The sequence below is a fragment of the Rhamphochromis sp. 'chilingali' genome, assembly GCF_963969265.1.
Source record: "Rhamphochromis sp. 'chilingali' genome assembly, chromosome: 1".
Taxonomy (NCBI): domain Eukaryota; kingdom Metazoa; phylum Chordata; class Actinopteri; order Cichliformes; family Cichlidae; genus Rhamphochromis; species Rhamphochromis sp. 'chilingali'.
The window spans coordinates 27,154,835-27,167,249 of record NC_137929.1 but is presented as its reverse complement, the minus strand read 5'-3'; the positions used below and the strand labels follow the sequence as shown (position 1 = coordinate 27,167,249).

The following is a 12,415-nucleotide window of genomic DNA, read 5'->3' as shown; positions in this document are numbered from 1 at the left end:
ACAGAGGGCAAGCCAAACTGAAAGCAACAGGTGTCTGATTTCCTTCCCAATAAATTGACTTAAATGCGCTGAAACCGGAGCGGTGCGCCTTCTCCCCTCATGTTAAATGACAGGATCCATAAGTTGTTCGCGTGAAGACGCCACCGCGGCTTACCTTCGCACAGACAGCGAGGAGAACCAGGCTAGTCGTCCACAAACAGCTCCCACTCATCACGGACGCAAACAAACTCTTAAGTAATTTCAAAGCGTTGATAGACGGCTCTGATCGCCCGCTCTATGTCCCAGCCTGCCCCAGTCACTCGGGGAGAAAGAGGTCCGCTCGTCTCTCCGCGCTGCGCTCCGGCTCCAGTTTCCAGGAGAGCGAGAGAGGAAAAAAGGTAAAAGTCAGCCAAGAGCGGACGGAGACAGCATGACAGTCCACGGTCGCTTCCAGATATTTTGTTCCCCCGGCAAACACGTTGCTGCTAAATTTATGTTTGCATACCAGGCGTGCGTCAGGAAAAGGGTCTCACCCACCTTACATTCTTAAAGAAACACACTCCCGGGTCGTTACGCGCCGATGTGCAGCTCAGCGCAAGACGCGTGCAAAGCTGAAGTGATGCTTTTATGGCTGTGCGTTATGGCTGACTTTCACCGAATGGATGACTTGCATTAGATCACTTGTACTAAGCTGTTTCCCCCCTCACTGTTTACCTGTACTCAGAAGTGCTTGTATTGAAACTTAAACCAATAACTAAATAGATCATGCGCACAGTCATTCAACAGGGGACTCAACCTTCATGCTGAAAACTTTAACTCCAGCTTCTTTTCAACGTTAATCCTAATTTCAAGGCCGTGTTCATATCCAGTCACGGGTTTTGGAAAGGTTGACCTCAGTTCAGGGACAACTTCAAACCCACAAAGACTTTTTAGACACATGGTTGCTTCATTGTAGCAGAGCACTAACAGCTCGTTTGTTACATGAGGGGTTGGAATGTTTGCTGCTTTTTAATTATTCAAAGAAATGACTCATCCTGAAGGTAGAAGAGCACAACAGAGGTCCACTCCTCTTTCTTAAACCCCACAGATCCACAGGCTCAAGCTGGAACGTCTTGTGCTGTCGGCTGTGCGCCGGTTAGGGATTGTGCCTCCTTTATCACAGCTTTAGTATGAAATGCATTAGTCTTTCAAGTTAAGGCATCCCATGCTGCCAACCATGTGCCATTTAAGGTCAGGAAGAGTTTTATCTAAATCAGGCTCCCACTGCTTAAGAACTGAGATCAACCAGATGGAATGAGACGTTCATAGCCCTGGCCTTTGCTGGCATATGATTGAAATCTGAGGTTGTTTCTGGTTTAGCCTGATGAGACCCATGTCATTGCTTTAATGAATCATATTAAGTGGGTCATATTTTTTGTGGAATTTGATATTGGTCTGTTGTATCCTTGGACATGAACATCACATACTTTCTTAATGTGTGTCCAACCTGGGGTCGGATATTAACCCAAACAGATACAATTCAAGTTGGACCAGGCGAACAGCTAAATCACTGTGGAGGGCATTTTGACCTCATTTTAAAAAAAATTTTGTCTTTTTTTTCTTACTGACTCAGAAAAGAGCCGCAACGTGTTCCACTTCAACAAAGAAGGAATTTTGTTTTATAATTGATGGCTCGGGCTGGCAACTCCTCTTCCGTTTGATCCCGTACCTTCATTAAAATGAGAGACACTCTCGTCCTTTGAAGCCTAGCCCGCAGTGGTGGGGCATTAAGGCTCGCTTGTCGCTTTTGAAGATGTCCAGGGCCACCGTAATAACAACGTTCCTAGAAAATGTCATCTGTCCTCAGCCGAGCTTTAAAGAAATGCCCCCAGAGGCAAAAAATAGCACAGGTATGTATGGTATGAGCTACCTGAATTGCTGCCTGACACGCAGGCTTAAATTCAGCTTAATCTCTATTAAAACACCGAGCACAAGAATGTAAATGTTTACTTCCAAAGGAGAATGAGAGAAGGGGTGGGGGGAGGTTTTTACCTGAAGACTGTGGTGAGAGTTGAAATCATTTCCTTCTCCAGCTCGGGGTTAAATGATCATCCTTAATAGCTGCTTGAAACTGTAATCCTACCTGCTCATGTCTTACAAAGAGGAAAGACTCCAGGGCGTCCCGATGAACTCTGACCACCCCTCCTGGTACCCGAAGAGCAGCACAGACACCCCACAAAGTCAGACCAAGTGGCAGATAATGCTCGGAGACATGAATAGTTTACATTCACTGTGACTGGCGGTGCATGGCTAAGCTACGTCCTCATGTTACTCTCATTGATGGACACATTCACCGGGATCCCTTGCTCAAAGCTCCCATCAGCAGAGTTGCAAAATCACTGCCTTGGGGCGCAAATGTATTTTTAGAGGCTGTACATGCTTCAAAAAGGCATCTGCAAGTTGTTTGCTCAACAGATCTTACAGGACTTCTCTGTGTGGGAAGACAAATAAGAGGCCAAAGCAGCAGCTAATCACAGTCATTTAGCTGGGATCTTTTGTTTGAATGCAACGATGCCCTGAATGCTCAGTGACACTTTTTTTTCTTGCTTCTGGGCATTTTTAGAAGCACCTATTACGTTCCATGAACACGCAACCGGCATGACTTTATGAGCAGAAAATGGGGCCACAGTATGTACAGTACATGTATGTGTGGGGTTTTCCTGGCTAAACACACTCAGAGAAGGTCAGCACTCAGCATATGACTAACCCGGTTGTCTCACTTTAGCTGACTCCAAGCTTTAGGTCAGTGATATTTGGCCGGAGAGTCAAAGAGCTGCGTTTCACAAGTGTTCAAAGAGAGGGGAGAGAATTTGCCAGATACCATGGAAAGAATATGCCCTTCACAGGACACCAGATTTTGCGTTAAAGAGGTAGCAAGCAGATTTTTAAATCTTTTTATTTTTCCACCAAAGCAGTCATGTTTTGGAAGTATAGTATATGTTTTACTGATCTTCAAGGAGGGGGATTAGACAAGACAGCCGACACCTTTTTGCTATTTACAGGAGGCATCATATAGTAAATTTAGCGGCTTTAAGCTGGTAGCAAGGCTGTCTCCTAAAGTGGTAAAACCTTTTTTAAGTAGCCTGTGACTATGATTATTACTTACTAGACAAGATAAGAGCGGACTCCACCTAAGAACTTCCCAAAATGTCAAACTTCTGCATCACAGAGCACATAAACTCGTGTTTTGTGGCTCCTGGTTTCCAAACCCCCCTCTGCACGCAGTTTAACGCCACTTGGTTGTCTCATCAATCCTGATTGCCTTTATGGCTCCGTGGAATTTGGCACGCTATCGGTCCGTGTGTGTTTGTACGTGTGTGTGCTCATGCTTGAGACTCCAAAGGAAACGAAAGCCGTTGCCACTGCTGGGCCTCAGCGTCCCGGGAATGCCGGGCCCGCTAAGGGTAAAGTAACCTGTCTGTCTGTCCGTCTGTCTGTCAGCAAAGATCTGTTTCAGACTGCAGGCGTTGACTTCCATCGGGCATGTTGTGTCCACTGCATGCTGTCTGAGGGCATCATGCCACAAACAACCAGTCAGAAATGTTGACAGTGGGCAAAACCCTCTTTGCGCTGCAGCCAGTGATCAGTCAGCCTGCCTGAGAAACTGAGGGTGTTGTTGTTGTTTTCCTCTCTCTTTCTCTTTAAGGAAGTATCTAACTACATACAAGTCTTGGCTTATGGCCGAAGCTAAATATGATGCTTCATGAATAGTCAAAAAATTTGCTTGAACAGCTTAGTGATGAATAACGTTGGCTGGCGTACAATAAGATTAGGGCACCATACTGCATACATCCAGAATATCCAGTTTTCTGATGAAAGCAGTAACCTGTGATACAGTATCTGATATGTCCTCATCAGATTTTCCATGGATATTACAGCTCAGCAAACACAATCAAGCAGCTATTAGAAAAGAGACAGGGCAGCAGAAAACGACATTTCTGGTGTAGATGAGTCTATTGTTACAGTAAATCTGCTACAGCCCCGATGCTGGCAGGAGATATGAATTGTGTTATTTAGGGCAAAGAGGATGAAATATCTATGGGGAATGGGAAAATAAGTGGAAAAGCATATTTTCACCTTCTCTTTTGTCTTTGTGATGATTTGCCTCGTTTTAGCGCTCTAAAACCCAGGCACTGATTTTACTCATGCTGCTTTTAGAAAGCCTCTGCCTGGCAACGGCTTTCTCTGTTCATCTATCCATTTTACACCCATGAATCTGTTGTTTAAAACACTTATTTAAGTCTTGGTTGTTGGGTGTTATCCTTGCTATTGTTGGGTTAGACACAGGGCACATACTTTTATATATATAAACAGTGCAAGAATACCACTAACTATTTCATCATACCCATATCATTTTAATTTGTAATTATAAACCACACATTGCAGTTTTTCACCTTTAAAAAAAATTAAACAATCAAAGTTTAAAAACATTCATCAATGAATAAAATGGGGTAAAACTATGACTTCCAGTTAGTATACATGGCATGAATATGGTTATAAAAGTACCTGTAAACACTAGAGCGTCCTCAAAGTTGGAGCTACGGGCTACATTAGTAACTTTACATCATGAAATATAGAAAAGTTCAGAACAGACAGAGGAACTGAAAAATCAGATTGAGAGCTTTCAGAGACGTGAGATCGGTGAGCAGCCAAAACGCAGTTGAAACACAGTTGCAGCAGTAATTATGTTGTGTAGACAGCCAGTCTACCTCTTATCAGCGCTGCAGTAACTATCCTCTGCCATGGCCACTGCAGTGCACTACTCCACCATATTAGCTTCGAAAAGCAGACGGGGCTGTGCCTTTCGACTTGGCACATGAGATATCAATGGGAATTAGAGTTTGTGTGACACTGCGCTACGTCATCCTCTGTGCACAGAGTCCAAGCCAAGAAACCTTCCTTTGCATTCAGCACAAAAGTGCCAGCTTAAACTTCACTGAAGGTGAAAAAATACTGACAAATATGAAGACTTTTGATGGTAACATGGATACCTCAAATATAAAGAAACACTGGCTGGCACGGTGACTCCAATAATCCCCCAGAATAGCAGAATATTCTAGCATGGCAACGACACCCTGCCAAAATCAGAGAGAGCTTCTGAAGACGAAAAAATCTTGAAAACTATGAATTTGGCCAGTTACGTTGTCTGACATGAATCCAATAAGACACCTTAGAGCTAAGAGTAAATATAAGGCCTCCAGAACATGAAGGATGCAGAACATGCCTCCAGAAATGCGTGCACTATCAAGATCCTCAGTGATGAGGAGGATGGAGTCTGTCATTATAAACACGGGGGACATATCAAGTACAGAAAAAAAGAAAGATTAGATCTCAGAGATGAAATGTATACTGACCCTGTTGTTGGGCCGTCTTACTGCTGTGGAGCGCCACCAAGAGAAACCAAACCCCTCCATTCAGCTTGGAAATAATGACAATGCTGTAAGGTTATAACATAATTCAAATCATTTGACATTTAAGGAATTTACTTTAATGTAGGCACAAAAGCAAATTACATCAAAAGTCTGTTTCCTTCTAGGATTAATTTATAAACTTACCCTACAGGTTAAAGCCTTTTGAATAAGTCTCTAACCTGCCCTAATACCATTCAAAGCACATTGTTCTGTTTGTGCAGCATTAAAAGACTTTCATCTATAGAGTAAAGAACAAATTGTACCACATCTCTAATACGCGCTTGGCAAATTTGCCTAAAAGGGAAACGTGGGGGTCTCACTGGGAGACTCTCTTTAACTTTGGAAAGTGATATGTCTTAAAGTATTAATACTGTACTACCAAAATATTGCAGTGATACAGCTGAGAGTCTGCGGCGTTGGGATTCAGGAAGCTACACTAGCCCGATTCAAAGAGATGTTGCAACATCGCAAGCGTGGGCTGAGGAGGGCTGAATCAGAGCAGCTTTGAGAACAAGCCTTAGAGCTTTAAATGTTTGGCTTTAACCTTTGGATGATTTTTTTTTTTATCTATCTGGATTTAGCTACTGACTCATTAAAATCAGTTAAAAATGAATGGTGTTCACTTATACGTGATAGCCGGGTGAAAAAATCTAACTCACTAAATGTAGTTTTGCAGCAATTTCTAGAAACACATGAAAGAAATGAACACTGAGGCTCCATCTTTGACCGCATATAAAGAGACCTCATTTTGTTTTTGTTTCCTTGTTTAATGAACTTTTACGGCTTCCCCTTATTAAAGTATGAATCATCTTAGTTAGATGCACTTACTAATTAGTCAGGTGTTTTGCACTGCTTTCAGGGCATGCCAGTAAACATATGTGCTTGATATTGTGTCAGAACATCGACATTCGCATGACTCATCTCTTTTATTTCCTGGAATACATATATATATATATTTTAAAAGGAGTTATGAATGGCAAACACTGATGCTCGTGCAACACTTCAGCACTGCAGGCCAAGGACCTCACAGTGTCCTGTGCTGCTCAGCACAGCCCTGGCTACCCACAGAGACCACCTGAACAGAGGGCTGGTTGGGTGCATGCCTTCTGCTGACGACGTATGTGTGAGAGACCAAAAGAAAGGCAGAGGAGGAGAGGCGGATGACAGATAGCTTGGCCTGGCTGTCAGCTGCCACTCGGTTCCCATTATGACTCCTCTCGTGTCCAAACCTCGTTCTCTCTGGTTTCTTCAGCTTTCTGCACGCCTCAGGTACTGCTTTGGAGGCCAGCTGACAGAGAGACTGCAAAGGAAAAGCCTGGAGAGAAAGCCGAAATGAAGCAAGAGCCCATTTCCCACGTTGTTCTTGGCTCCCGTCTGCCTCCGAAGACTTAAGAGAACACTTCCAAAACAAAGAGATTGTCTGTGTAGGTGCCCAAATAGCCAGCCCACGCATGTATGCACACTTGCACACAGACAGAGACGTACTCACTCTCTGGGACGTAAAAAAATGTTTTTCTAATTCCTTCTAAGTGCCTATTTAAGCAGCTGTTTTCTGTAAACACTGGCCCGGACGGCACAGCGAGGACATTGGGTTTTAGATCATTCTCAATTATATTATAATTACGAGGACTCGCCGTGGTTGTCAGCTACGGCAGCCAGAAAATATAGCTGTGAATCGCTCCCCCTTTGCCAGCACAAACAGCCGGCCTGCTAATCCCAGCACGGCTCTGTGAAAATGCTCTGTGATGGGATACTGTTGAAACATGGTGGGGTCATGTGGGACCGTGTTGGAGCCGCACGAGGGACAAGCCTCATTGTCTGACCTGCCATCTGACCCATTCAAAGTATGTGCTCATTGACCAGCTCTGCAATTATATCTGTGCCTCACAGGTCAACAACCACAGCAATAGTCTCCCAACTATGAAATGTGAGACCTCTTTCCCCCTCTTCTCTCTGAGAAAATCATTACTGAAAATCATCATTAAGGTGGGAGAAGTGGGGGTCCGGGTGGGGCCCTGCCTGAATGCAGAGGTTATAAAGTTCAAAAACCAGGCTGCAAATAGTGACCTTTTCTCACATTTTACCTTAATCGTGTAGTTTTGGCCACACAATGGGAAATGTAGAGGGTTTGCTTAGATGTCCTATCTAATGAGCCAGAGTCATTATTTGAGGATCACATCTGACAGGTGCGCAGAGCCCTGCTTAATAAGAAACTTGCCCAGAATGTTGCAGTAAATCAGCAGTCGCTGCCCTGCTAAACGCATACTGTCCGTGCAGATCCGCTGCTTATTAAAGGCTGAAGTAATGGTTATTTCAAGAGGGCAGGCATCATTTTGTTAAAATGTCATTTATTTCTGCGACCTCTCCGGCTCCGGGGCTGGTTTGAAGCTGGAAAGCAGATCCAAATTTAGCAGCAGGGCTACAAAAGTTTATGTAGCTATTTCTGGCCCAGATGGAGAGGTTCTCCTGTAAATTCACTCAGCAAGAGTAAGGACAATATTTAGTCCACCTCGACTTGATCGAGATGACGACAACTCTGTTCGGGGAATGTCTTTTGTGTATGTGTGTGTGTTTGCCTGTAACAATAAGTATTAGGTTGCCATTTTTGCACATTTAAGAGACGACTGTAATTCTAAACAGAGCAAAAGTGGTATGCTTTAACCTGACTCAACACAAGCAGCAATAAAAGATAATGGGTGCTTTTTAGCAAACAGCTGCATGACTGAGGTATAATGTCCGAAAATAGACTAGAAGTGACCTAAACACATGTAGATATTGCTATTCTTTTTTCTTTCTTTTTTTAAAGCTGCTAATCTTTTTATATGGAGAGAGGACAGTGGTGACAACCTACCTATGATTATGGACTAAAACATACTGACTGGTTTGCTGTCCTTTTCTTCTGCTGCCTTTTCAGCACCAAACAGCAATGATAGCATTTAGCAGCTAACAGATTGGGGGGCCCTCAGAAAGAATAGAAATCAACAGAGAGAAGGGTGAATATTGAATATAATTAATTTAAAAAATATATAATTGGGGTTATTTATGTCCTTTCATCCTTGAAATAAAAATCTTAAAACTGTTCATGTTGGTTAGCATCTGTTGGAAATTGAAGGTTGAGGGATAATCTGCTGTATTTTCAAGCAGTTTCTGCTGCCCCCAAGTGGCCAAACAGGAAGCCAGCAGCCTATAACTACATAATCAAGGCCTTTGTTCTAATATTAAATGTTTTTCAAAGGTGATTTCCTGAACTCTATCATTTTTTCCCTTTTACTTTAGTAAAGTATTTTTACTGAAACAAAATTATGTCCTAGACTAAAAAAAAAAGAAGGTTATATCCCCTAAATACCAGATTCCATTAAATTCTATATTTTACATTGTTATTATGTAACAAAACATGTGATTAAATTATTTAAAGTCAGCATTTTAGGTCTAAATGTTTTTGAGTGCACAGAAAATAATAATTAATATCAAATTCCAAAGTGTACCTGGGGAGTAAAAATGAGCACAGTCACTATAGGAGCAAAACATGCATTAAAAACAAGGCATTAAAAACAAGGTGTTTACGGGTCACCCCGGGGAACTCAGTCATTTGAAATTCAAAGCTTGTAATATGTATTTAAAGAACCCACAGTGCACTGTCTGACTGACAGCAGCAGACACCTATTGGCTGGCACTGTCTGGCAGAAGGTGTATTTAAATTGGCTGCTGTGCTCGAGTGTAGAGTGAACCAAAGCATACCACTACACCAAAGACATGTCACTTCCTTTCTCCTTTGCTTTAAAGCACCATCTCTGCCTCTTTCCCTTGTGATCTAAAGAGCATTAAAGTTCACCCACTCTCCCTCTTTTCTTCCTGTCTGTACTCTTTCTTCACGCAGCGCCGCTAGCTGTGTGTGATCTGGAGGTGTGACACTTTCCCAGTAGCCCACAGGTATCTGTTACCCAGCCAGGAGTCTTGGCATGCTGCCCGCAGCCCTACCTGTCTCTGAGGGCACAATAGAGGGATCCCATGTGAGGATCTCCAGTCTCCTCCTGCCAGACTCTGTCCCCTCTCTGCCACAAGTGATCGTTCTTTTCATGTCAGCTGAGAGAAGCAGCAGACTCGGCTCATTACCAGCTCTTCCCTCTCAAGCTATCAACATGTCTGTTGCATACCTGGGGTTTCAAATGGCTAATATGTATTCATCTAATTGTACTTCCTGATAAGCAGAAGAAGATGGATGGATGGATGGATGGATGGATGGATGGATGGATGGATGGATGGATGGATGGATGGATGGTCCATCCATCAATTCATCCAAAATATGAGTACAGAATTCTGGTGCTTATGGTGCCACATCACAGCAGGTCCATCACTGTTTTGGCCAGGAATTGGGGGGCGGGGTTCTCCCAAACCAAAAAAGGGACTTTAGCCCACAGAAATTATGTGTAAAACTAAATAAAGTACAGTAAACTAAACATTGAAACAATTTGGGGAAAGGCAAGAAACAGAAGCACCACAGTGTTTAGTTTGAGTGTTAATTTTGCCTACATTGGTGCCATCTAGTGGGTTTAACCTGTAAGTACCATCAAGTGTGAGATACTAGAGTCGTGTCAGGAATGGGGATAAATCACATGGTAATTTGGGGATTTTAATTATATTATTTTCCATGGAATTGGGATGATACATATGCATACATGTTAAATGACTTATAAAATACAAGATCTGAGTACAAAAGTTTGAAGTTATTTTGGATTTTCTCTAATCCACACAGGACCGAAAGTATACATGCAGGGTGATACATACACCTCAACAAGTTGCATCTCACCCAGATATTTGGTAGCAATCGACAAGTTTCTAGAAAAATTATAGCTGGATTCTTGGCTGAATTGGTAGAGTTCATTTAAATTGATTGTTTTACTGGCTCAGACCCGGCTTTTAAACGTAGTCCACAAATTTTAAATAGGATTGAGCTTTGGGCTGTGGGAAGACTGTTCCCAAAGCTAGGTGTGAGTTTTCTTTAGCCATCCCAAAAGCAGTTTTCATGTATGTTTGGGATTATTGTCCGGCCACTTAGTTGTGTCCAAGTTTCACCATCTAGCTGCTCTTTTTCTTATCCATGAAGAACAGCAGAGAAGCTGTTACCAGATCAAAGGCAAAAAGCAGGCACATGGTCACAAACATTCACTTCCTGTTACTATTTACTAGGAGCAGTTTGCTCCTCGAGTTTCAGCGTCACTTCATTCACACTCTCTTTCCATCTTCCTTGAACATTTCATCAACATTTCCAACATGAGGCGCTTCTGTTGTGAAATCCTGTCTGTACTGAGAGTGGACAGTTTCCCCTTCAAGCCTGCAAGAGAGTCAGGGGATTTTTTTAAAGGGGTAAAGTTAGGACATTGAACCAGAATAACCCTGCATTCTGAATTAGACAAGCTGGCAGTAATGTGTGAACATCCTGCTCAGCTGAACTGGGACTTTAAAGACTCAGTATTTCAGATAAAGCATCCAAGCAAGTATCCTCACAAAAGAGTATGACTCCTAATACTCAGGATGACTTTCAAAATAAAATTACTCCATAAGAAACTGAAAATCATTTTTATAGTAGATATGGGAAATATGATTATTATACTACAGTAGCAGAAACAAATTGTGCACAAAATATTAAGTGCATTGTTTTTTTGTGTAATACATTTTATTCTAAATAAACAGAGTGGTACACTCCATGAGTAAACTGTACTTTTTAAAAAGTGTAGATTTTGGGTTTTCTTAAAAAAATAAATCATCCAACAAACATAATAATTCAAACAGTGTTCTGATGCTGGTGATGAGCCAGCATTTAATTCATTTGGATACAGCATTACCTCATTTCCTTTGAACTAATGCACCTTTACATGCTATAACATCACAGTGAGCCAAAGATTACACCTCCGCAAACCTTAAGTATAGATTTCATCATGTCACGCTGATTATTCTTGGTTGTACTTTGAGTGCCATAAAATTGGGCAATCACCTGAACATGACGTGTTCAGTTAAAAATGATCCGATCAATGTCCAGTGCAACGTGGTATCTGAATGTAGGTGGGAGTGTGCAACTAAACCCAACGTGTGACACATTTTCAATAGATTGTCAGTTATTCAGTTTTTCTTATATAGTTATTCTGTAAAGCTTTGATCTTATTGTCCTTTATGCAGAATCTTGCTGTTTCCTGTAGCCAACATTTATTTGATCATATGGGTCCATTTAAAATGCATGAAGGCTGATAAATAGGCCCCACGGGTCCATCTGCTGAATCCAGGGTCCCAGTGTATTAACCAGCAGAGGAATCTGAGCTAAGCCCATGTTTCCTCATCTGGCCTCCAAATGTGTTGCATCCAACAAAACTGCATTAGCACTCAATTCACATTTTAATAACACGTACCAAAATAGAAATAAGCATTGACACTGGCAAGCAGATCCGAACCAGAGCCACACATCTGGCTCCGATGAGCGACTGGCAAACGCAGGCCTGTTTATCTGCTGGTAGACCACTGACGTACGGCACTGTTCAAGCCTTTACAACAGTCAGAAATCAATTAAGAGAGGTTACGTGTGGGTCAAATGTCTTGCAGTCATTTTTAAAAAATCCCCTAATCTTTCTTAGACGTTGCATGAGAGCAAATATACAGCTGGCCTCCCTGCATTGTGAGAAAATACTTTGACGGTGAATTAAAAAGGCCCTGGAGTGACTTTTTTTTTTAAACTTCAACTCAATCTTCATTTTAACAATCACTGGGTAATTAAGACTGTGAAACTGTGAAATGACTTACAATTTGGGGGGTTTATGTAGCATCACACTAACAAACAGCTGATGAACATTAGGAACACTAGTTTTTCCCATGTGGTGACAAAAACCAGTCTGCTGTGAAAATGGCCTCAGTTTTTTAATATTTAACTCAAACGTGCATTGTGTGGTTTGTATATACACTCTAACTCCACAAACTGAAATCCTGTTTGTCCCTTCAGG

General features: G+C 42.2%; 1 protein-coding gene across 3 annotated transcripts in view; it reads right to left on the bottom strand.

Annotated features, from left to right (window-relative positions):
* The window catches only part of LOC308393281 (ADAMTS-like protein 1), a 102,911-nt gene extending 102,406 nt beyond the window's left edge, over positions 1–505 (bottom strand). For all 3 annotated transcript variants that reach the window (XM_080876925.1, XM_080876926.1, XM_080876929.1), the window contains exon 1: positions 155–505. In XM_080876925.1, coding sequence (XP_080733051.1) covers positions 155–211 — 57 coding nt within the window. In that variant the 5' untranslated portion in view covers positions 212–505. The remainder of the gene's footprint in view (positions 1–154) is intronic.
* Positions 506–12,415: the final 11,910 nt, after the last annotated feature.